This window comes from Heptranchias perlo, chromosome 11, assembly GCF_035084215.1.
Source record: "Heptranchias perlo isolate sHepPer1 chromosome 11, sHepPer1.hap1, whole genome shotgun sequence".
In the NCBI taxonomy this organism is placed as follows: domain Eukaryota; kingdom Metazoa; phylum Chordata; class Chondrichthyes; order Hexanchiformes; family Hexanchidae; genus Heptranchias; species Heptranchias perlo.
Genome location: NC_090335.1, coordinates 18,086,783 through 18,112,045, shown reverse-complemented (window position 1 = coordinate 18,112,045; position 25,263 = coordinate 18,086,783). Strand labels below are relative to the sequence as shown.

General features: G+C 48.2%; 1 protein-coding gene across 4 annotated transcripts in view; it reads left to right on the top strand.

The window, feature by feature from the left end:
* Window positions 1-25,263, top strand: part of LOC137327143 (E3 ubiquitin-protein ligase Midline-1) — a 213,268-nt gene that overhangs the window by 143,071 nt on the left and 44,934 nt on the right. For all 4 annotated transcript variants that reach the window (XR_010964374.1, XR_010964373.1, XM_067992639.1 and 1 more), the window contains exons 4-7: window positions 8-115; window positions 17,506-17,654; window positions 23,319-23,446; window positions 25,098-25,241. Coding sequence is in view for 2 of the 4 variants with exons in the window: in XM_067992639.1 (XP_067848740.1) it covers window positions 8-115; window positions 17,506-17,654; window positions 23,319-23,446; window positions 25,098-25,241 (529 nt within the window). In the remaining 2 variants the exon portion in view is untranslated. The remainder of the gene's footprint in view (window positions 1-7; window positions 116-17,505; window positions 17,655-23,318; window positions 23,447-25,097; window positions 25,242-25,263) is intronic.

Genomic DNA, 25,263 nt, shown 5'->3' with positions numbered 1-25,263 from the left:
TTGACAGGTGAATGCAACTAGGCAAGAAGGCAAACTAACAGAGGAGTGCGATCAACTGATTGAAATCATCCAGCAACGAAGGCAAATCATTGGCACAAAAATCAAGGAAGGGAAGGTAAGAACCAGACTATTACTGTCGACGACAGTCATTGACAGCAAATCTGTTGGAACAGGGTTGAGGGGCTGAATGGCCTACTCCTGTTCCTATGTTCCTAGATCTGCACCGGTACAGCTTGGACTGGTCATTGTGTACAATGGGTTCTCAAAAAAAGGTATATAAAAAAACACAAGTTTGGATTTTATCTATACATTAGGTATCTCACTGCAAAGAGGTTGGATGAACTACATTATATGAGAGGTGAAATCCAAAGATTGGTGTGGAGATTATCACTGTACAACGTTGGTGACTAGTTCAAGGTACCATTAACTGGCTGCACCAATCTGTAAAGAGCCATTCAGGCCAAGAAGGTTTAGGTTCAACCCTCCATCTGCACTGAATTACTTGATCTCTGTCACAGTGGTAGGAGAGCTAGAACTGGCTACCAAGCCACGGGGTTGGGAAATGGATAGTCAACCAGTGTTCTGGCTTCTTGTTGTTACCTAGTGATCCCCACTGAAAGTAAATAAAAACTAATATTGGTAGAGGATGGTGGGGTGGGGCAGGAGGGAGGGTGAATGTTGCTGTGATGCTCCCCATGGTTGAATTGCCTGCTGGCACCCATTGTGAAGGTTGATACTTGAATAATGGGCACTTGGATGAAGTAACGGTGGGACAAATACGACATTGAGCTCCAGGAAAAGAGAGCAAGCTAGTGAGGAAAAAGTACATTTTTTTTAGAAAAAGGTTTATTGATTTTATAGTTTGAACATAATTGGATGACAACACTCAATCCAACTTTATAGGGATGAAGAGGGAGGTGTAACTGATGATGGAAATGTCAGAAAGGTGGAGCTGTGGGAGACTGAGGTTTGATGCTGTGATTCAGAAAGAGTGAGTGGTCCCCTCAGGTGGTAGATGGGAGTACTGATATCAGATAGAGTGGGTGGTCCCCTCAGGTGGAGGATGGGAGTACTGATATCAGATAGAATGGGTGGTCCTCTCAGGTGGTGGATGGGAGTACTGATATCAGATAAGGTGGGTGGTCCTCTCAGGTGGTGGATGGGAGTACTGATATCAGATAGGGTGGGTGGTCCTCTCAGGTGGTGGATGGGAGTACTGATATCAGATAGGGTGGGTGGTCCTCTCAGGTGGTGGATGGGAGTACTGATATCAGAAAGGGTGGGTGGTCCTCTCAGGTGGTGGAAGGGAGTACTGATATCAGAAAGGGTGGGTGGTCCTCTCAGGTGGTGGAAGGGAGTACTGATATCAGAAAGGGTGGGTGGTCCCCTCAGGTGGTGGATGGGAGTACTGATATCAGAAAGGGTGGGTGGTCCTCTCAGGTGGAGGATGGGAGTACTGATATCAGAAAGGGTGGGTGGTCCTCTCAGGTGGAGGATGGGAGTACTGATATCAGATAGGGTGGGTGGTCCTCTCAGGTGGAGGATGGGAGTACTGATATCAGAAAGGGTGGGTGGTCCTCTCAGGTGGAGGATGGGAGTACTGATATCAGAAAGGGTGGGTGGTCCTCTCAGGTGGAGGATGGGAGTACTGATATCAGATAGGGTGGGTGGTCCTCTCAGGTGGTGGATGGGAGTACTGATATCAGAAAGGGTGGGTGGTCCTCTCAGGTGGAGGATGGGAGTACTGATATCAGAAAGGGTGGGTGGTCCTCTCAGGTGGAGGATGGGAGTACTGATATCAGATAGAGTGGGTGGTCCTCTCAGGTGGAGGATGGGAGTACTGATATCAGATAGGGTGGGTGGTCCTCTCAGGTGGAGGATGGGAGTACTGATATCAGATAGGGTGGGTGGTCCTCTCAGGTGGTGGATGGGAGTACTGATATCAGATAGGGTGGGTGGTCCTCTCAGGTGGTGGATGGGAGTACTGATATCAGATAGAGTGGGTGGTCCTCTCAGGTGGAGGATGGGAGTACTGATATCAGATAGAGTGGGTGGTCCTCTCAGGTGGAGGATGGGAGTACTGATATCAGAAAGGGTGGGTGGTCCTCTCAGGTGGAGGATGGGAGTACTGATATCAGATAGGGTGGGTGGTCCTCTCAGGTGGTGGATGGGAGTACTGATATCAGAAAGGTTGGGTGGTCCTCTCAGGTGGTGGATGGGAGTACTGATATCAGATAGAGTGGGTGGTCCTCTCAGGTGGTGGATGGGAGTACTGATATCAGATAGAGTGGGTGGTCCTCTCAGGTGGTGGATGGGAGTACTGATATCAGATAGGGTGGGTGGTCCTCTCAGGTGGTGGATGGGAGTACTGATATCAGAAAGGTTGGGTGGTCCTCTCAGGTGGTGGATGGGAGTACTGATATCAGATAGGGTGGGTGGTCCTCTCAGGTGGTGGATGGAGTACTGATATCAGATAGGGTGGGTGGTCCTCTCAGGTGGTGGATGGAGTACTGATATCTCATAAATGAAGGTGGAAACACACCTGTTCATCCAGGGGAGACCAGGAGAAACGAGCTGACCGACAACACCCAGCCCAAGTGGGAGGCTGAGGTATTAATGCATTGAACTTGGTTAACCCTCCCAAAACTATGTGGAATGGTGCAGTCCTGGGGTGAGGGTATAGCCTTAAGTTGAGAGCTCAAAGGTAGGTATTGGCACCAACTAAACAGCAAGTAGCAGAGTTAAAAACTGCAGCAAAATTGTAGATTAACTATGTTTAAACCTGAGTAAAGGAAAGGAATATGCTGAAACTGTGCAGCAGGAAATCACCCTGGTAAGAAATGAAAGCCTAGATTCACTGTTTGCGATATCAGTAGTTGAATGTACTTCTATGATGTACCTTTCTGTACGCTGTTTTGGCCATTTAGTTTGACATGTTCAGTATTCATATACCACAAACAATAATTTCTGGGTATATAATTTCCTGATATTGATGAACTACATGATAGGAGATTAAGATGAGAGTCATTCATAGTTGGAAGTAAAGAACTGCCAAGTACATTAGTGAGAAAGAAAACCAAAAGCAGTTACACTAACTCTGGGACATTAAAGAAAAGAAAGACTTGCATTTATATAGCGCCTTTCATGACCTCAGGACATCCCAAAGCCAATGAAGTACTTTTAAAGTGCAGTTACTGTTGTAATGTAGGGAAATGTGGCAGCTAATTTGTGACAGCAAGGTCCCACACACAGCAATGAGATGAATGACCAGTTAATCAGGGGTGTTTTCGGTTGTGATGGTTAAGGGATAAATATTGACCAGGTTACCGCAGATAACTCCCCTCCTCTTCTTCAAAATAGTGCCATGGGATCTTTTACATCCACCTGAGAGGGCAGATGGGACCTCAGTTTAACATCTCACCTGAAGACGGCACCTCCGACAGTGCAGCACTCCCTCTTATGTTCCCTCAGTACTGCACTGAGATAATTGTCCATTAAGAAAGATTCTGGAACACTGTATCCAAGAGAGGGAGTGTGCCACTGAATTAAGATCTACAAAATGTTATGAGTCCCAAAGTAGGTGATTGCTGCAAGCAGCTGTCCATCAGAGTTGACTAAATGTAAAGAACCTTCAGCAAAACAGCAAAACCCTGAATCCAATGTAAAAGGAATAAGCCTGAGGAGAAAAGAATGCACAGGAGTGGAGTCAGGGGCGTCATTGAGAAAAGTCCAGACACAGGCTCAGAGTTCAAACAATTAGATAGTTATATTAGGAAAAAGAGGGTGGTCAGGAGCAGTGTTGGCCCCTTAAAAACTGAAAGTGGGGATATTGTCATTGACAATGGGGAAATGGCGGACATGTTGAACGATTACTTTGCATCAGTATTTACAGCAGAAAAAGAGGATAGCATGCCGGAAATCCCAAGAAAACTAATATTGAATCGGGGACAGGGACTCGATAAAATTAACATAAGTAAAGCAACAGTGATGAAGAAAATAATAGCACTAAAGAGTGACAAATCCCCAGGACCAGATAGTTTCCAACCCAGGGTTTTAAAGGAAGTCGGTGAGCACATTGCGGATGCCCTAACTATAATCTTTCAAAGTTCTCTAGATTCAAGAACTGTCCCTCTGGATTGGAAAATTGCACATATCACTCCGCTTTTTAAGAAAGGAGAGAGGGGGAAACCAGGGAATTATAGACCAGTTAGCCTAACATCTGTTGTGGGGAAAATGCTGGAGTCTATAATTAAGGATAGGGTGACTGAACACCTCGAGAATTTTCAGTTAATCAGGGAGAGCCAGCATGGATTTGTGAAAGGTAGGTCGTGCCTGACAAACCTGATTGAATTTTTTGAAGAGGTGACTAAAGTAGTGGACAGGGGAATGTCAATGGATGTTATTTATATGGACTTCCAGAAGGCATTTGATAAGGTCCCACATAAGAGACTGTTAGCTAAGATAGAAGCCCATGGAATCGAGGGAAAAGTACGGACTTGGTTAGGAAGTTGGCTGAGCGAAAGGCGACAGAGAGTAGGGATAATGGGAAGGTACTCACATTGGCAGGATGTGACTAGTGGAGACCCGCTGGGATCTGTCTTGGGGCCTCAATTATTCACAATATTTATTAACGACTTAGACGAAGGCATAGAAAGTCTCATATCTAAGTTTGCCGATGACACAAAGATTGGTGGCATTGTAAGCAGTGTAGATGAAAACATAAAATTACAAAGCGATAGATTAACTGAATGGGCAAAACTGTGGCAAATGTGAGGTCATCCACTTTGGATCAAAAAAGGATAGAACAGGATACTTTCTAAATGGTAAAACGTTAAAAACAGTGGATGTCCAAAGGGACTTAGGGGTTCAGGTACATAGATCATTGAAGTGTCATGAACAGGTGCAGAAAATAATCAATAAGGCTAATGGAACGCTGGCCTTCATATCTAGAGGACTAGAGTACAAGGGGGCAGAAGTTATGCTGCAGCTATACAAAACCCTGGTTAGACCGTACCTGGAGTACTGTGAGCAGTTCTGGGCACCGCACCTTCGGAAGGACATATTGGCCTTGGAGGGAGTGCAGCGTAGGTTTACTAGAATGATACCCGGACTTCAAGGGTTAAGTCACGAGGAGAGATTACACAAATTTGGGTTGTATTCTCTAGAGTTCAGAAGGTTAAGGGGTGATCTGATCGAAGTTTATAAGATATTAAGAGGAACGGATAGGGTGGATGGAGAGAAACTATTTCCGCTGGTTGGGGATTTTAGGAGTAGGGGGCACAGTCTAAAAATTAGAGCCAGACCTTTCAGGAGTGAGATTAGAAAACATTTCTTCACACAAAGGGCGGTAGAAGTTTGGAACTCTCTTCCACAAACGGCAATTGATACTAGCTCAATTGCTAAATTTAAATCGGAGATAGATAGCTTTTTGGCAACCAAAGGTATTAAGGGATATGGGCCAAAGGCAGGTATATGGAGTTAAATCACAGATCAGCCATGATCTTATCAAATGGCGGAGCAGGCACGAGGGGCTGAATGGCCTACTCCTGTTCCTATGTTAGATAGAATTTACAGCACAGAAACAGGCCATTCTACCCAACTGATCTGTGCCAGTGTTTATGCTCCACACGAGCCTCCTCACTCCCGACTTTATCTAATCCTATCAACATATCCATCTATTCCTTTCTCCCTAATGTATTTATCTAGCTTCCCCTTCAATACATCTATGAGTACGTTATCAATTTGCCGGTTAGTTGGAGGAGTAAACTAAACGCATCCTTAAACGAAAGAAGTTATCTCCAAATGGTTAGGAATAAACTGGACTAAGATTAAAGAGGAACTCACTAAGTGACGTGTTTCAGCAGTAAAAAGAGTTCGATCATGGGAGCAATGAGTTAAAATTGCCTTGTGTAATATAAATATTAATGCTGCTTTAATAAAGATGATAACCCACTTAAAATAAATAGGCTAATTTCCGATGTTACTGATATCACACAGCTTCACTTCAACCCATAATTGAGCTATAATGGGTCTGGAGAGCGAATGCCAGTGAATCTTTCAGTTTATAAACTCTAATAGTCTTTTCCCAGATATCGTGGTTTACTTTTGCATGGGAAAAATCGTAAAGGCAGGCGAGAAATGAAAATTTAATAGGACCTTAAATGCTGGACATGTGTAGCGGTTTGATACAACTGAATGGTTTCTAGGCCACTTCAGACGACAGTTAAGATTCAACCACATTGGTGTGGGACTGGAGTCACGTATAGGCGAGTTTGGGTAAGGACGGCAGGTTTCCTTCCCTTAATGTCATTAGGGAACCAGTTGGGTTTTTACGACAGTCCGACAGCTTCCTGATGTCAGTCCTGAACTTGCCTTTTACTAGTTGGTACCTAAGGGTACGGTAGCATAGTGGTTATGTTACTGGGCTAGTAATCCAGAGGCCTGGACGAAAATCCTATTGTCATGAGTTCAAATCCTGCCACGGCAGCTGGTGAATTTAAATTCAATTAATAAATTAAATTCAATTAATTAAATAAAAATCTGGAATTAAATACTAGTATCAGTAATGATGGCCATGAAACTACCGGATTGTCGTAAAAACCCATCTGGTTCACCAATGTCCTTCAGGGAAGGAAGCCTGCCGCCCTTACCCGATCTGGCCTATATGTGACTCCAGACCCACAGCAATGTGGTTGATTCTTAATTGCCCTCTGAAATGGCCTAGCAAGCCACTCAGTTGTAAAATCTCGCTACGAAAAGTCATAATAAGAATAAAACCGGACGGACCACCCGGCATCAGACCACTAGGCACCGGACACGACAACGGCAAAACACCAAGCCCAGTCGACACTGCAAGGTCCTCCTTACTAACATCTGGGGACTTGTGCCAAAATTGGGAGAGCTGTCCCACAGACTAGTCAAGCAACAGCCTGACATAGCCATACTCACAGAATCATATCTTTCAGCCAACGTCCCAGACTCTTCCATCACCATCCCTGGGTATGTCCTGTCCCACCGGCAGGACAGACCCACCAAGAGGTGGCGGTACAGTGATATACAGTCAGGAGGGAGTGGCCCTGGGAGTCCTCAACATTGACTCTGGACCCCATGAAATCTCATGGCATCAGGTCAAACATGGGCAAGGAAACCTCCTGCTGATTACCACCTACCGTCCTCCCTCAGCTGATGAATCAGTCCTCCTCCATGTTGAACACCACTTGGAGGAAGCACTGAGGGTAGCAAGGGCACAACATGTACTCTGGGTGGGGGACGTCAATGTCCATCACCAAGAGTGGCTCGGTAGCACCACTACTGACCGAGCTGGCCGAGTCCTGAAGGACATAGCTGCTAGACTGGGCCTGCGGCAGGTGGTGAGCGAACCAACACGAGGGAAAAACTTACTTGACCTCGTCCTCACCAATCTACCTGTCGCAAATGCATCTGTCCATGACAGTATTGGTAGGAGTGACCACCGCACAGTCCTCGTGGAGATGAAATCCCGTCTTCGCACTGAGGACACCATCCAACGTGTTGTGTGGCACTACCACCGTGCTAAATGGGATAGATTCAGAACAGATCAAGCAGCTCAAAACTGGGCATCCATGAGGCGCTGTGGGCCATCAGCAGCAGCAGAATTGTATTCCAGCACAATCTGTAACCTCATGGCCCGGCATATTCCTCACTCTACCATTACCAACAAGCCAGGGGATCAACCCTGGTTCAATGAGGAGTGCAGAAGAGCATGCCAGGAGCAGCACCAGGCGTACCGAAAAATGAGGTAGCAACCTGGTGAAGCTACAACTCAGGACTACATGCATGCTAAACAGCGGAAGTAACATGCTATAGACAGAGCTAAGCGATTCCACAACCAACGGATCAGATCAAAGCTCTGCAGTCCTGCCACATCCAGTCGTGAATGGTGGTGGACAATTAAGCAACTAACGGGAGGAGGAGGCTCTGCAAACATCCCCATTCTCAATGATGGCGGAGTCCAGCACGTGAGTGCAAAAGACAAGGCTGAAGCGTTTGCAACCATCTTCAGCCAGAAGTGCCGAGTGGATAATCCATCTCAGCCTCTTCCCGATATCCCCACCATCACGGAAGCCAGTCTTCGGCCAATTCGATTCACTCCACGTGATATCAAGAAACGGCTGAGTGCACTGGATACAGCAAAGGCTATGGGCCCTGACAACATCCCAGCTGTAGTGCTGAAGACTTGTGCTCCAGAACTAGCTGCGCCTCTAGCCAAGCTGTTCCAGTACAGCTACAACACAGGCATCCACCCGACAATGTGGAAAATTGTCCAGGTATGTCCTGTCCACAAAAAGCAGGACAAATCCAATCCGGCCAATTACCGTCATATCAGTCTACTCTCAATCATCAGCAAAGTGATGGAAGGTGTCGTCGACAGTGCTATCAAGCGGCACTTACTCACCAAGAACCTGCTCACCGATGCTCAGTTTGGGTTCCGCCAGGACCACTCGGCTCCAGACCTCATTACAGCCTTGGTCCAAACATGGACAAAAGAGCTGAATTCCAGAGGTGAGGTGAGAGTGACTGCCCTTGACATCAAGGCAGCATTTGACCGAGTGTGGCACCAAGGAGCCCTAGTAAAATTGAAGTCAATGGGAATCAGGGGGAAAACTCTCCAGTGGCTGGAGTCATACCTAGCACAAAGGAAGATGGTAGTGGTTGGAGGCCAATCATCTCAGCCCCAGGGCATTGCTGCAGGAGTTCCTCAGGGCAGTGTCCTAGGCCCAACCATCTTCAGCTGCTTCATCAATGACCTTCCCTCCATCATAAGGTCAGAAATGGGGATGTTCGCTGATGACTGCACAGTGTTCAGTTCCATTCGCAACCCCTCAGATAATGAAGCAGTCCGAGCCTGCATGCAGCAAGACCTGGACAACATCCAGGCTTGGGCTGATAAGTGGCAAGTAACATTCGCGCCAGATAAGTGCCAGGCAATGACCATCTCCAACAAGAGAGAGTCTAACCACCTCCCCTTGACATTCAACGGCATTACCATCGCCAAATCCCCCACCATCAACATCCTGGGGGTCACCATTGACCAGAAACTTAACTGGACCAGCCATATAAATACTGTGGCTACGAGAGCAGGTCAGAGGCTGGGTATACTGCGGCGAGTGACTCACCTCCTGACTCCCCAAAGCCTTTCCACCATCTACAAGGCACAAGTCAGGAGTGTGATGGAATACTCTCCACTTGCCTGGATGAGTGCAGCTCCAACAACACTCAAGAAGCTCGACACCATCCAAGATAAAGCAGCCCGCTTGATTGGCACCCCATCCACCACCCTAAACATTCACTCCCTTCACCACCGGCGCATTGTGGCTGCAGTGTGCACCATCCACAGGATGCACTGCAGCAACTCGCCAAGGCTTCTTCGACAGCACCTCCCAAACCCGCGACCTCTACCACCTAGAAGGATAAGAGCAGCAGGTTCATGACCACCTGCACGTTCCCCTCCAAGTCACACACCATCCCGACTTGGAAATATATCGCCGATCCTTCATCATCGCTGGGTCAAAATCCTGGAACTCCCTTCCTAACAGCACTGTGGGAGAACCGTCACCACACGGACTGCAGCGGTTCAAGAAGGCGGCTCACCACCACCTTCTCGAGGGCAATTAGGGATGGGCAATAAATGCCGGCCTTGCCAGCGACGCCCACATCCCGTGAACGAATATTAAAAAAAAATGTCTTTTGTCCTACAGTCATGGTTTAACTTGCAATAGTGCTCTAGTATTAACTATTCCACTTAGTATTATATATACTTCTATTAAAGCCCATCTCATTCAAGGCTGAAGAGTTTTTGAAGGTTTTTCTAAGCTTTCTTCAAGTCTCAGTTCTGACACCAGGGATCAGCTTCATTACATTTCTCCGCACCGCTCCAGGTCTTGAACTATTCCCTTGTGTCTCGATAATCAAAACTGAGTGCCGTGTTTAATGAGGACCATACAACTTCAACAGTATATCCTCAAACATAAGCTCTACTAATTCAGTAATATAATGATTTGCGTTGTTGACTGCTGCTGTGCAATGATTGGACATGCTCAGTTTAAAACTCTAATATCACTCCCAAATCTCTTTCAGCCTCTCCCCTAGATAGTTCAATACCATTTAGTAACTCTGCTTCCAGGGTTTATTTCCAATGTGTAAGACCTAATCTGTATTGAATTTCATCCTCCATAGTTCAGTCTATTTACATTTCTGTCTAGGCCCTTCTTCAAATCCTCGCTGTTTCATCAGATTCTACCACATCTCTAGTTTGGTATAACTTACAAATTTAACCAACTTACATTGAGTTCTGAGACTAGGTCACTTATGTAGGGGCCCCAGTAACAATCGTTGGGACACTCCACTTGGCACCTTAACATTATGGCCAGAACTAATACCTTCTGCTGCTTCTCTTTCAGCTAATTCCTTATCCATCTCCCAAGTTTTACCAAGAATACCCATTGCCTTAAGCTTGTGTAGGATCTGTTCATGTGGAGCTTTATCAAAGGATTCCGGAAGTCTGGTTACGCCATATAAAACAACAAGCGTTTCATTCGTATCCTGTCTAAAAGTTGCTTTTAATTAGTATTTCAGGAGCCCATGGTGGGGGTGGAAGGGGGGATGGGGGAAGGAGAATCGGTGTCCATCGGGGGAGGGGGGGAAGAGAGATCAGTGTCCATTGGGGGGCAGGGGCAGCAATTTGGGGAGGGAAATCAGTGTCCGGTCGGGGGGGGGGGGGGGAGCAGCAGCAATCGGTGGGGGGGATATCGGTGTCCATCAGTGGGGGAAGCAGCAGTGATTGTGGGGGGGGGGATATCGGTGTCTGTCGGGGGGGAAGCAGCAGTGATCGGGGGGGATATCGGTGTCCATCACGGGGGGGAAGCAGCAGTGATTGTGGGGGGGGGGATATCGGTGTCCGTCGGGAATGGAGCGGCAGTGATCGGGGGGAGATATTGGTGTCCGTCAGTGGTGGGGGGAGCAGCAGTGATCGGGTGGGGGATATTGGTGTCCGTCAGTGGTGGGGGGAGCAGCAGTGATCGGGTGGGGGATATTGGTGTCCGTCGGGTTGGGGGGGGTATCAGTGTCGTCGGGGTGGGGGAGCAGCAGTGATCGGGGGGGGATATCTGTGTCCATTGGGTGGGGGAGCGGCAGTGATCGGGTGGGGGGTATCGGTGTCTATTGGGTGGGGGAGCGGCAGTGATCGGGTGGGGGATATCGGTGTCTATTGGGTGGGGGAGCGGCAGTGATCGGGTGGGGGATATCGGTGTCCATTGGGTGGGGGAGCGGCAGTGATCGGGTGGGGGATATCGGTGTCTATTGGGTGGGGGAGCGGCAGTGATCGGGTGGGGGATATCGATGTCCATTTAGGTGGGGGAGCGGCAGTGATCGGGTGGGGGATATCGATGTCCATTTAGGTGGGGGAGCGGCAGTGATCGGGTGGGGGATATCGGTGTCTGTCGGTGGGGGGGAGCGGCAGTGATCGGGTGGGGGATATCGGTGTCTATTGGGTGGGGGAGCGGCAGTGATCGGGGGGGATATCGGTGTCCATCACGGGGGGGAAGCAGCAGTGATCGGGGGGGATATCGGTGTCTATTGGGTGGGGGAGCGGCAGTGATCGGGTGGGGGATATCGGTGTCTATTGGGTGGGGGAGCGGCAGTGATCGGGGGGGATATCGGTGTCCATCAGTGGGGGAAGCAGCAGTGATTGTGGGGGGGGGGATATCGGTGTCTGTCGGGGGGGAAGCAGCAGTGATCGGGGGGGATATCGGTGTCCATCACGGGGGGGAAGCAGCAGTGATTGCGGGGGGGGGATATCGGTGACTGTCGGGGGGGAAGCAGCAGTGATCGGGGGGAGATATTGGTGTCCGTCAGTGGTGGGGGGAGCAGCAGTGATCGGGTGGGGGATATTGGTGTCCGTCAGTGGTGGGGGGAGCAGCAGTGATCGGGTGGGGGATATTGGTGTCCGTCGGGTTGGGGGGGGTATCAGTGTCGTCGGGGTGGGGGAGCAGCAGTGATCGGGGGGGGATATCTGTGTCCATTGGGTGGGGGAGCAGCAGTGATCGGGGGGGGATATCGGTGTCTATTGGGTGGGGGAGCGGCAGTGATCGGGTGGGGGATATCGATGTCCATTTAGGTGGGGGAGCGGCAGTGATCGGGTGGGGGATATCGGTGTCTATTGGGTGGGGGAGCGGCAGTGATCGGGTGGGGGATATCGGTGTCTATTGGGTGGGGGAGCGGCAGTGATCGGGTGGGGGATATCGGTATCCATTGGGTGGGGGAGCGGCAGTGATCGGGTGGGGGATATCGGTATCCATTGGGTGGGGGAGCGGCAGTGATCGGGTGGGGGATATCGGTATCCATTGGGTGGGGGAGCGGCAGTGATCGGGTGGGGGATATCGGTATCCATTGGGTGGGGGAGCGGCAGTGATCGGGTGGGGGATATCGGTGTCTATTGGGTGGGGGAGCGGCAGTGATCGGGTGGGGGATATCGATGTCCATTTAGGTGGGGGAGCGGCAGTGATCGGGTGGGGGATATCGATGTCCATTTAGGTGGGGGAGCGGCAGTGATCGGGTGGGGATATCGGTGTCTATTGGGTGGGGGAGCGGCAGTGATCGGGTGGGGGATATCGGTATCCATTGGGTGGGGGAGCGGCAGTGATCGGGTGGGGGATATCGGTGTCTATTGGGTGGGGGAGCGGCAGTGATCGGGTGGGGGATATCGATGTCCATTTAGGTGGGGGAGCGGCAGTGATCGGGTGGGGGATATCGATGTCCATTTAGGTGGGGGAGCGGCAGTGATCGGGTGGGGATATCGGTGTCTATTGGGTGGGGGAGCGGCAGTGATCGGGTGGGGGATATCGGTGTCTATTGGGTGGGGGAGCGGCAGTGATCGGGTGGGGGATATCGATGTCCATTTAGGTGGGGGAGCGGCAGTGATCGGGTGGGGGATATCGATGTCCATTTAGGTGGGGGAGCGGCAGTGATCGGGTGGGGATATCGGTGTCTATTGGGTGGGGGAGCGGCAGTGATCGGGTGGGGGATATCGGTGTCTATTGGGTGGGGGAGCGGCAGTGATCGGGTGGGGGATATCGGTGTCTATTGGGTGGGGGAGCGGCAGTGATCGGGTGGGGGATATCGATGTCCATTTAGGTGGGGGAGCGGCAGTGATCGGGTGGGGATATCGGTGTCCATTTAGGTGGGGGAGCGGCAGTGATCGGGTGGGGGATATCGATGTCCATTTAGGTGGGGGAGCGGCAGTGATCGGGTGGGGGATATCGGTGTCCGTCGGGAATGGAGCGGCAGTGATCGGGTGGGGGATATCGGTGTCTATTGGGTGGGGGAGCGGCAGTGATCGGGTGGGGGATATCGGTGTCTGTCGGTGGGGGGGAGCGGCAGTGATCGGGTGGGGGATATCGGTGTCTATTGGGTGGGGGAGCGGCAGTGATCGGGTGGGGGATATCGATGTCTGTCGGTGGGGGGGAGCGGCAGTGATCGGGTGGGGGATATCGGTGTCTATTGGGTGGGGGAGCGGCAGTGATCGGGTGGGGGATATCGGTGTCTATTGGGTGGGGGAGCGGCAGTGATCGGGTGGGGGATATCGATGTCTATTGGGTGGGGGAGCGGCAGTGATCGGGTGGGGGATATCGATGTCCATTTGGGTGGGGGAACGGCAGTGATCGGGTGGGGGATATCGATGTCCATTTGGGTGCGGGAGCGGCAGTGATCGGGTGGGGGATATCGGTGTCTGTCGGTGGGGGGGAGCGGCAGTGATCGGGTGGGGGATATCGGTGTCTATTGGGTGGGGGAGCGGCAGTGATCGGGGGATCGGGGGAGATATCGGCGTCTGTCAGTTGCGGGGGGGGAAGCAGCAGTGATCGAGGGGGGGGAGCGGCAGCGATCGGGGGGGGGGGGGGGATATCGGTGTCCGTCGGGGGGGCGGGAGTATCGGTGTCCGTCGGGGTGGGGGAGTATCGGTGTCCATCATGGGGGGGAGCAGCAGTGATCGAGGGGGGATATTGGAATCCGTCAGGGGGGGCGGGGGAGTATCAGTGCCATCGGGAGGGGGAAGCGGCAGCGATCGAGGGGGGCGGGTATCGATGCCGGTCGGGGGGGGGGCGGTGGGGGGGTGTTATCTGTGAACACCAGCAGCCCACGTGGTTTGAATGTGGGGTCGGGAGGAGCAGTCCTGCAGCACTCCTGTTCCTCCCAGCTCCACGTTCAGGTGAGGAAGCTGCATAGCCGAATTTCTAGGCCACAGGCTGTTTTTGGAGGAGGAAAACTGAAAGACTACAGTCCAAAAATTACACTGAGATCAATGGAACACGTTCACACATGAATCTAGCATCCTAACACCCAGATATAATGAATTATTCTACATGAGCTGAGGGGGACTTGGAAGTTTTAATCAGTGGCATTAAATTGTGATTATTGTGTCAGTTAGCTAATGGCTCATTTCCTGAACTCACACCCTAGACCAGACTAACTCTACAGCTGTCCTCTACAACGACAGCTTCTGCCCGGCTCCATTTTCATGTAATAGGAACGGGAAGGAAGGAAATGCTCTTTGCCTGAAGGAATCGAGCAGCAGTACAACAAAGGCTAATCCCAAAAGAAGACAATATCCCCTTTGCAGTGCGGATTGTGCTGGAAATAATTTGACTAACTCACAAAGTGACAAGCGGTTAAGAAGGTAACCACGGCAATTTACAGCTTATGCAAAGCCATAATTGGGTGGAAGAGAATAACTGAGGACAAGCAATATGGCTTTTTCAGTGGGTGCTTTATTTGCTGTTAGGTCTCCCTCCATCAGCCTGCACTCCATGTCACGAACACCCCCACACTCGTGTAGCAAACGGTATCATAGACCCATGAAGATATGAATCTATGAATATGCCATAAGGTGGTCTTTCATAGATTGAAACCCACGCAAATTCAATGACGCTGCGCCCATTTTACAGGCTCATACACCAAGGCGTCCAATGTGGTGGGCGAGCTGTGCACGCACTTTCCGTGCCGGAAATGTGCCACCCGCCATATTGGTACAGGCATCAAAAGAGGCATTCAGGACCCGCGCCTGAATCAGGCGCATATGCAGATCAGGGGCCCAACACCTGTTTGAGGCCTCCTTTACCAAATGGGGCTGCCCTATATGGCAAGTCGGCTACATTCAGGAAAACCAGGTCTACAGGCGGCCTACCCAGCGGTCTTTAAAGGGCCACTGCAGCCACCACCAGGAGGGTATGTTTTTAAAAAAAACACCCACCTGAATACAGGAGTGCTCCTCCCGGCTCCACATTAAAACTATGAGCCTCTGCCGGCCACCACTCACCACCTCCCCTGCCCCCCCCCCCCCGATCAATGCCTCCCCCCGCTTCCCAATCACTGCCTTGACCCCTCTCTGCCGGTCACCCCCCTCTCCCCCATCGACATCTCCCTCCCAATTGCCCCCCTCTGCCATTCACTCCTGTTTGCCCCCCCCCCCCACTTCCTGTCACCCTCCTCCCTCCTCCCCCCTCCCCCCAAGACCTACCTGACCTACCGGCAACATAACGGCCTCAAATTCAAATACTCTTTGCCAGCATGCTACCTGGAGTGCCCAGCAGGTGGCAGCAGTTCACCGGTCTGATGTCAATGAGGCCCAAGGTCCAATATCGGGTGGAACCGATTTCTGGGCCATAGTTTCTATTGATCTATTAACTGAATCTCCACATTCCATACTGGAGTCTGGTGTACCAGCACTACACTGTAAAAGTTAAAAGGGAAAAACATGCGTGGGGATTACTGTCCCTTGACAAAAACAGTAAAAATTAGTAATATAAAAGCACCTTATTTTTAATATTTTAATATTGAGTTCTAACCTTTATATGTTCTTGCAAAGTGATTTTGGCTCATTTAGATCTTCCAATAGTCCTTCTGCAAATACAAGAGCTTTCATAGGAACATAGGAATTGCTAGATGAAAGATGATCTGGGTCCATCTAGTTCACCCTCTACCATCCTGGTAGTCAGGTCATACAAGGATTATGGAGTTGTTGACTAATCAGAGTGATCAATCTCTATCAATTAGTCTACAACAGACCCAGACAGGAGGTGAGGAAAACCCCCAGTGTTGGAGAACTTTGGGAAGCATGGCCTTGATTTCAGTTTGGGATCGATGTGTGCGAGGGGCCGGGGCGAATGACAAACTCACACGTCGAGGCCAAGAGAGCTTTTAACTCCCGGGCCTCATTGCCATACCTAGGTTCCAATTCCCGCCTGAACTTGGCAGGAATCATTGACTGGCTGGCGGACAGGAGCGGGTATTGAGGCAGGTAGGAGGTCGTCGTCGGGGACCCGTGGGAACGGTCAGGTAAGTGGTGGGGTGGGTTCCAGAGGTGATTGTGATTGAGGGAGGAGCGGGAGAGCCCAGGGTAAGGGAGGCCCAAGGTTTCTTTGTGGGGCCCTCATGAGCACCCTTGCTCCTCCTGGCCCACAAGGAAACTTAATTTTTTTTAAAAACTTACCTTATGGCCCTTGATCCAGTTCCCGACAAGTTTGGCCAGGAGGGGAAGCCACCACTTCATCCCCCACTCAAGCCTCTGGTTAAAATGGCAGATCAGGCCCCAGTGATGTCATCGGAACCCAAACTGCATATTTAAAGAGGACCACCCTGGCTTGATAGCAGGTGTCCTTGCCGCCTGCGATTTAAAATTACAGGACGGGAAAGGAGTAGTTTCTGCCTGACGGGCCGGGGAAGAGGAAGAGTTAAAATCAAGACCCGTAGGTCTAAAGTCACCTGTTCCTCCCAAGCACGCTACACTTACCATATGTTATGTCTCAAATTACTCCTACACCGTATCCCATAATATTATTTTCTGGAAGAAATCTTTCTCATTTGCATTTGAATCAATCCACACTATCTGCTGCCAGCTGTGCTATCATTCTAGTTAAAAAGAGAGTGTGTGATGGAAAATTTGTATTTGTGAAGCAGATTGAAGTACAGTGTCAGCCATGGCTCAGTTGGTAGCACTCTCACCTCTGAATGCTGAAGTTAGCAGGTTGTGGGTTCAAGACCCACTCCAGAGACTTGAGCATATAAATTAGACTAACACTCCAGTGCAGTACTGAGGGGGTGCTGTGCTGTCTTTCGGATGAGATGTTAAACCAAGGCCTTGTCTGCCCTCTCAGGTGGACATAAAAGATCCCATGGCACTATGTTGAAGAGGAGCAGGGGAGTTCTCCCTGGTGTCCTGGCCAATATTTATCCTTCAACCCACATCACTAAAACAGGTCATCATCGCATTGCTGTTTGTGGGACTTTGCTGTGTGCAAATTGGCTGCTGTGTTTTCCACATTACAAGAGTGACTACACTTCAAAAGTACTTCATTGGCTGTAATGTGCTGTGGGACGTCCTGAGGTTGTTAAAGGTGCTATATAAATGCAAGTTCTTTTCTCTTTTCTTTTACTCCAATGTCCTTCGACTGAGCTCCTTTATTCTCATCTAAGGTCGTGCGGCTGCGGAAGCTGGCCCAGCAGATAGCCAACTGCAAGCAGTGCATTGAGCGATCTGGGTCTCTCATCACTCAAGCAGAGCAGACGCTGAAAGAGAATGATCACGCTCGTTTCCTGCAGACGGCTAAAAATATCTCTGAAAGGTAAGAGAGCACATTGCCAGTGAGCTGATTTCTGGTTTCTTAATGGCACTGTTGACTGAATGTTCTTCACGGTATCACAAAGGAAACTTTATTCTATTCTTACTGTTGTGTGTGGAATCTTTCACCTTTCCAAGCCTTGCTCTTGACTTCTCATTACGTTATAATGCGGTCATTTTCATATTAAGTATTAGTTGGTGAATGAATTTCATTTTCTAGGCTATCACAGCTTCCCCAGCTCCCCACGGATATGGTAGTGCAACGGCTATGTTACTGAACTAGTAATCCAGAAGCCTGGACCAACAATTGGGTTTAAATCTCACCATGGCATTTTGTGAATTTGAATTCAGTTTTAAAAAAACTCTGGGAATAAAAATCAGTAAAAGTGCCCATGAAGCTGTCGGATTGTTGTAAAAACCCAACTGGTGCATAATATCCTTTAGGGAAGGAAACCTGCCGTCCTTACCCAGTCTGACCTATATGTGACTCCAGTCCCACACCAACATGGTTGACTTTTACCTGTCTAGCAAGCACCTCAGTTGTATCAAACCGTTATCAGTGGTTCAAGAAGTAGGCCCACTACCACCTTCTCAGGGCAACTGGGGATGGGCAATCAATGTCGGCCTTCGGAACTTAGGAACAATAGTAGGCCATTCAACCCCTCGGACTCGGGAGAACTCCCCTTCTCTTTGAATAGGACTGTGGGACCTTCTACATCCACTTGAGATGGCAGACAGGGCCTTGGTTTAATGTCTCACCCAAAATATGGCACCTCCAACAGTGCAGCACTCCATCGGTACTGCACTGGAGTGTCAGCCTGGATTACCTGCTCATTAAGAAATGTTCTAGGACACTGTCTGACAGAGAGAGGGCGTGTGCCACTGAACAATGATCTACAAAATGTTGTAAGTCCCAAAGTACCTGTTTTAGTGATGTTGGTTGAAGGATAAATATTGGCCAGGACACTGGGGAGAACTCCCCTACTCTTCTTCGAAATAGTGCCATGGGATCTTCTACATCCACCTGAGAGGGCAGTCGGGGCCTCGCTTTAATGTCTCATCCAAAACTCGAAACCTGCGACAGTGCAGCACTCCCTCAGTACTGCACTCGGAGTGTCAGCCAAGATCATGTTGGTCACTTAGAAATTCTGAAAATCAAACTTGTAGAAACACTAGGTTAAACATTCCACAATCCTGTTGCAGTCCTTTCGTCCCATTTTGAAACCATAAAAGCATTTTTCCCAGTAATCTGATTCCCAGCACTCTAGCTGTTACTCATTATCAGCAATCAGGGGATTAAGAAATACAACTGATCCAGTTGGCAGAGAGAGCTTGCATTAATGTACAGTAAAGCTCCTAAATGTTCGATGAGCTCACCCAGTCTGCTGCCACAACTCCTCATTTGGCGTTCTTCTCAAAAAATGTCATGACCGATTGCATTCAAATAGAGTTGCGCAATGATAATGAAAACTACTCTTGTAATTTGCTGGCTAGACTAACAAACTTTCCAGCAGCCTTTGGCTCAGTGGTGTCACTCTCGCCTCTGAATCAGAAGGTCAAGGGTTCAAATCCCACTCCAGAGACTTGAGCACATAATCCAGGCTGACACTTCAGTGCAGTTCTTAAGGAGTGCTGTACTCTCGGAGGCGTGTCTTTCAGATCAAACGTTAAACCAAGGCCCCTGTCTGTCTTCTCAGGTGGATGTAAAATATCCATGACACTATGGAGTTAAGATACAGATCAGCCATGAATGGCAGAACAGGCTTAAGGGGCTGAATGGCCTGCTCCTGTTCAAAGAACAGCAAGTGAGTTCTTCCCGGTGTCCTGGCCAATATTTATCCGTCAACCGACAGCACTATAATAGATGATCTGGTCATTTATCTCATTGTTGTTTGTGGGAGCTTACTGTGCGCAAATTGGTTGCCGCGTTTCCTATATTACAACAGTGACTACACTTCAAAAGTACTTCATTGGCTGTAAAGCACTTTGGGACATCCTGAGGTTGTGAAAGGTGCTATAGGAATACAAGTCCTCTCTCCTACAGAAAAATAAAGGCGTTCTTCAAGCTGACTGATGCAGGAGCTGCAATTCATACTTTAGTCAGCTATCTGCCCGCATTAAACGAGACATAACATCCATCATAACCACGTCCAGCATAAAAGGAACATTGTTGGGAAAAGATCAGCAAGTTATCGGCCTGTTCGTGGAATAAAACCCCAGTAAAATAAACATTGTTAGTGAATAGAATGAGGAAGAACAGGACAGATGTTTTTCAGACACATGAGGAAATCAAATTATTTATATGACTCAAAATACAGAGCTGTAAAAAGGGTTATATTCATGGTGTCTCTTTAGCAGTTATATTAGCATGAAACACAGTACTCCCTCCTGTTGAAGATCTAATGTCAATATCCTTTTAAAAACTGAGCGGTTACAAAGAATCACAATTATCTTTTAATATGCACTGAGCATATCTCCAGTGCAGTGAAGTTGGATTAACATTAGCAGAGGTATCATCATTAACCCAGTCACTCTCCAGTTCCTTAATTCACCTCCCTCTTGCTGTGGGACTCAACAAACTCCCTGAGCGAACCCCCATGTGAGGCTGACAGCTCTTACTGTATAAAGGGGGAAGGTGACTGTGGGCCAGTTGTGTCACTGATCAGAGTTGCACCATGGTCTCCCTTGATGTGTCAACCTTGGCTCAGTTGGTCGTACTCTCACCTCTGAGTCAGAAGGCTGTAGGCTCAAGCTCCACTCCAGAGACTTGAGCATATAATTCAGGCTGACACTCCAGTGCAGTACTGAGGGAGTGCTGCATTGTCAGAAGTGCCGACTTTCGGATGAGACACTAAACTGAGGCCCCGCCTGCCCTCGCGAGTGGATGTAAAAGACCCCCCCGGTGCTATTGGAAGAAGAGCAGGGGACACCTGCTCCTAGCCAATATTTATCCCTAAAACAGGGATTATCTGATCATTATCACATTGCTGTTTGTGGCACCTTGCTGTGTGCAAAATGACTGCTGTGTTTCCCTATGTTACAACAGTGACTACACTTCAAAAGTACTTTGTTGGCTGTAAAGTGATTTGGGACACATTGAGGTTGTGAAAGGTGCTATAAAAATGCAAGTTCTTTCCTTTCCTTATAAAGTTTTCCTTTTTAAAGTATCTCTGTCGAATTCTTCAGTGAAGCCCTGGACATATTCCTCTGCAATGTGGAATGGATGTACTGGGCTGATGAATGGCGAAGGGCACCTCAGCTCCACATTGGGAGCTAGACAGTATTGTTCAATGCTAAGGAGTAGAAGTGATGCTTCAGCTGTACAAAATATTGGCCTTGGAGGGGGTGCAGCGCAGATTCACCAGAATGATATCGGGGCTAAAAAGGTTCAATTATGGGAACAGGTTGCATAAACACGGCTTGTATTCACTTGAAGGTTGAGGGGTGATCTAATTGAGGTGTTTAAAATGATAAAAAGATTTGACAGGGTAGATAGAGAAAAACTAATTTCTCTGGTGGGGGAATCCAGAACAAGGGGGGGCATAACCTTGAAATTAGAGCTAGACCATTTAGGAGTGGAAAACAGGAAGCACTTTTTCACACAAAGGGTAGTGAAAAGCTGGAACTCTCTCCCTCAAAAGGCTGTGGATGCTGGGGGTCAATTGAAATTTTCAAGACTGAGATTAATTGATTTTTGTTGGGTAAGGGTATCGAGGGATATGGATGAAAGGTGGTAAATGGAGTTGAGGTGCAGATCAGCCATGATCTAATTGAATGGCGGAACAGGCTCGAGGGGCTGAATGGCCTACTCCTGCTCCTATATTCTCCAGCCTTATGCAGGATCAGCTTGACTTATTTAATATTTGAGTTGCCATCTCCTGCTGTTAAGAGCTCACAAGGACGGGGCAGAGGGTAGGGGGTAGAGAAAGTATACGTAAGCAGTTCTGAAAGGGTAATGGTTAAAATGAAAAGTGGACAACAGTGATGATAGCATCGTCAATCTCAGGTGGTGTTCCCATGGGGAGTCACAGACCAAGGGCGGCAGTAATTGTTTAAAGTTGAGAATAGCTACTAATGCAGATGGATATAGCAGTATCTTGCTATCAATTCAGGCTTGGTGTTCACAGGGATATTGGACACTTATTGTTGTTTTCATATCTTCCCACACTTCCCTTGGAGAATAGTATGAAGTAGTGGAAGGATTCTCGGGCTGATTAACAGTCTGACAGGCCGCGTACGGCAGGAGGGTTTTATGGCCTCGTACAAACCATATGATGGGAGGGGGGGGGGGTGCCACCCACACCCACAAGTATCCCGCTGGATGTTAACCCAGAATTCAGAGCCAGAGCTCTGGTCTTCACTCGCCGGGACTGTCTGGAGTGGGGTTCGAACCCTCCACCTTCTGACTCAGCGGCGGGAATGTTACCACTGAGCCAAAGACTCATTCTTACCCTCAAATGAAAGGAAATATGTGAAAACAATTGGGTGCAATGAATGCTGAGGACAGCACTGCTTATTAAAGGGCACAGTGCATCATAGCGCATCAGAATGAACATTGGTTAAACTAAGTAACGTCAACAAGAAGCTTTCCACAATTGAAAGATCAAAGTACAGAAATGAAACTTGTTCCAAACTCAGTCCTGTTCTCTGCTTTTTGGCTGTTGCTCTAATCTTTTTATCCACTTTTTTTTTAAACGAGTTACAAAACAGTACACATGCATGTAGAGGCTTGAAATCACAAATAGGTGCAAAGCTGGACAAATTACAAGTCAAGTCCAATTTACTGCAGATTGCTTGTGTGTCATGGACTCCTTTTCCAGCTCATTAATGTTTACTTCTTGGCCATTAGCAGTATAATGTCAAACAGTTTGACAGAAACAATGATTGAGGACTGGTTCAAAGAGTAATTCATGCAAAATAACCCTGGAGAGGGAATTTAATTTGAATAGTAATCATACTCGGCATGAAATTTTAAAGAGAAATGCAATTCATCTCTCGAGTAAATAACTGGAGAGCTTGGCAGCTAAATTGAAGTGCATTATCATGGAGGCCATTCAGCCCATCGTGCCTGTGCCGGCTCTTTGAAAGAGCGATTCAATTACTCCCCTACTCTTTCCCTATAGCCCTGCAAATTTTTCCTTTGGTTTGGAATATGTGAGCACAAAAGACATTATTTTGTTCATTTAACATCCTTTGCAGTCTCTTTTTAACTATTGTGCTCATCAAAATGAGGGGTATCGGTGTTGGAAAATGAAACGTTTCAGCAACAATCCTTCAAATGGGAAGTTAGCATGGATTAGATACAGGATAAAGCTTCTTCCAAAAGCTTGCCAACAGTTTCTCCCTGCATTACAACAGTGACTACACTTCAAAAGTACTTCATTGGCTGTAAAGCACTTTGGGTCATGAGGTCGTGAAAGACGCTATATAAATGCCAGTCTTTCTTTAACTTGCCCTAATCCCCACCTCAGAAGAGCAGTTCCCGCTGCATCAGTGTGATATTTCCAATTCTCACAGTAAAGGAAGAACGAAAGACTTGCATTTATATAGCACCTTTCACAACCTCCGGGCGTTTCAATGCGTTTTACAGCCAATGAAGCACTTTTGAAATGTAGTTAGGAGAGATCAGCTAGTGAAATCAATGTAAAAGTTGTTTTTTTCTTTGCAGGGTCTCCATGGCAACTGCATCTTCTCAAGTGCTCATCCCAGAAATCAACTTAAATGATACTTTCGACACGTTTGCATTAGACTTCTCACGGGAAAAGAAGATGCTGGAAAACCTTGATTACCTCACAGGTAAGAGATTTGGAGATGAATTTGCTCTCCCAGTAGGGAGCCTGGGCTTCCAGGAGTGAATTTAGGAGTGATCTGTCTACAATGTTCCAACTGTTAAACAATGGCAAAATGGGGGGCCATGCCCCCTCCGAATTTCCGCATTCTTGGCGGGGGAAGGTCCCAAATCGGAGCGGGAAATTAGCCTGAGGTTTCTCTATCTTCACTTTCATGAGTTGAGATATTCGCTGTAACCCTCCCTCATTGAGACTTTTTCAATTCATCTAACCAAAATTCTCTGTGGGTTTATCTTACACACTTCACACAGCTAATAGTAATTCCTGTTCATAGCTACTTAATAAATATTGATTGATCTCCCATGGAGTTAGGAACATAGGGGCAGGAGTAGGCCATTCAGCCCCTCGTGCCTGTTCCACCATTCAACTAGATCATGGCTGATCTGCACCTCAGCTCCATTTACCCGCCTTTGCTCCATATCCCTTGATGCCCTTACCCAACAAAAATCTATCGATCTCAAGTCTGGAAAATTTCAGTTGACCCAGCACCCACAGTCTTGCACGTGGGGAATCAAGATCAAGTCTGGTCTTCAGATGAAGCAAGACTAGAGGGTGTGGGATAATTCGACCAAGACATGCAGATGTAATTCAGCCCCATTTTAAAGTCGTTATTATTTCTATAATACTTTGATATTGTTATTTACAGTTAAATAGCAAAATTTACAGCAATTTGGAAAGCAGAGTTGGTAGAAGCATAGGAGTTTCTCAGTAAAACTGAGGCGGTACAGCATCGGCTCTGGTTGGAGGGCATAATTACAGCGTGACAGGTTTACATAATCAGTTTTAATTCTAAATGTTGACATAGGAATTTATAATTGGAAAATGTTGACACAAAAGTGTGACAAAAACGTGACAACAGGAAGTAAAGTTTTGTAGACAGGAAGTTCTTTTAAAAAATCATTCTCGAGACATGGGCATCACTGGCAAGGCCGGCATTTATTGCCCAACCCTAGTTGCCCTTGTGGTGGTGGGCCTTTTACTTGAATCACTGCAGCCCGTGTGGTGAAGGTACAACCACAGTGCTATTAGGTAGGGAGTTCCAGGATTTTGACCCAGCGACGATGAAGGAACGGCGCTATATCTCCAAGTCAGGATGGTGTGTGACTTGGAGGTGATGGTGCTCCCATACACTGTGCGTTGAGTTTCGTGTTAAGTGTCTATCACTTTAAATCAGCGTTGCACACCAATTGTATCCATTTTCTCTCTACATGCAGCCAGTGTTCGGTATTTGCGCTAACTCCTATACCAAGATGGCGTCCGGCTCACGTCACACTGGAAACATGCGTGTGCAGCCAGGTCGCCATCTTGGCACCTCGAGAGGCCGCGTAGTGCCAAAATAACAGGCGCGATACGGCCCAATTTAGCTCCCATGGATCTTTAAAAGTGGAGAGTGTGGTGGATCATTGCCATTTTGGAAAATTCTAGAAACTAAATTTGTCCTGCAATGTCCTATTGCCCTTATTTTCAAATAAGTTTACTTACAGCTTAAAGAGGTTTGTACTTTGAATCATTGAGGAGAATGGTGGGGGGGGGGGATTTGCTACAGCTGTTAGAAGAACTGTCAAGCCTTTGCCTTCAATTTGTGTTTGCCTTTTCAGCGCCTAATCCACCAGCTATTCGAGAGGAGCTGTGTACTGCCTCACACGATACAATCACAGTTCACTGGACCTCCGATGATGAATTCAGCGTGGTGTCGTATGAACTTCAATACACCATTTTCACTGGACTAGCCAACATAGTTAGTGAGTCAACATTTGCTGTTAG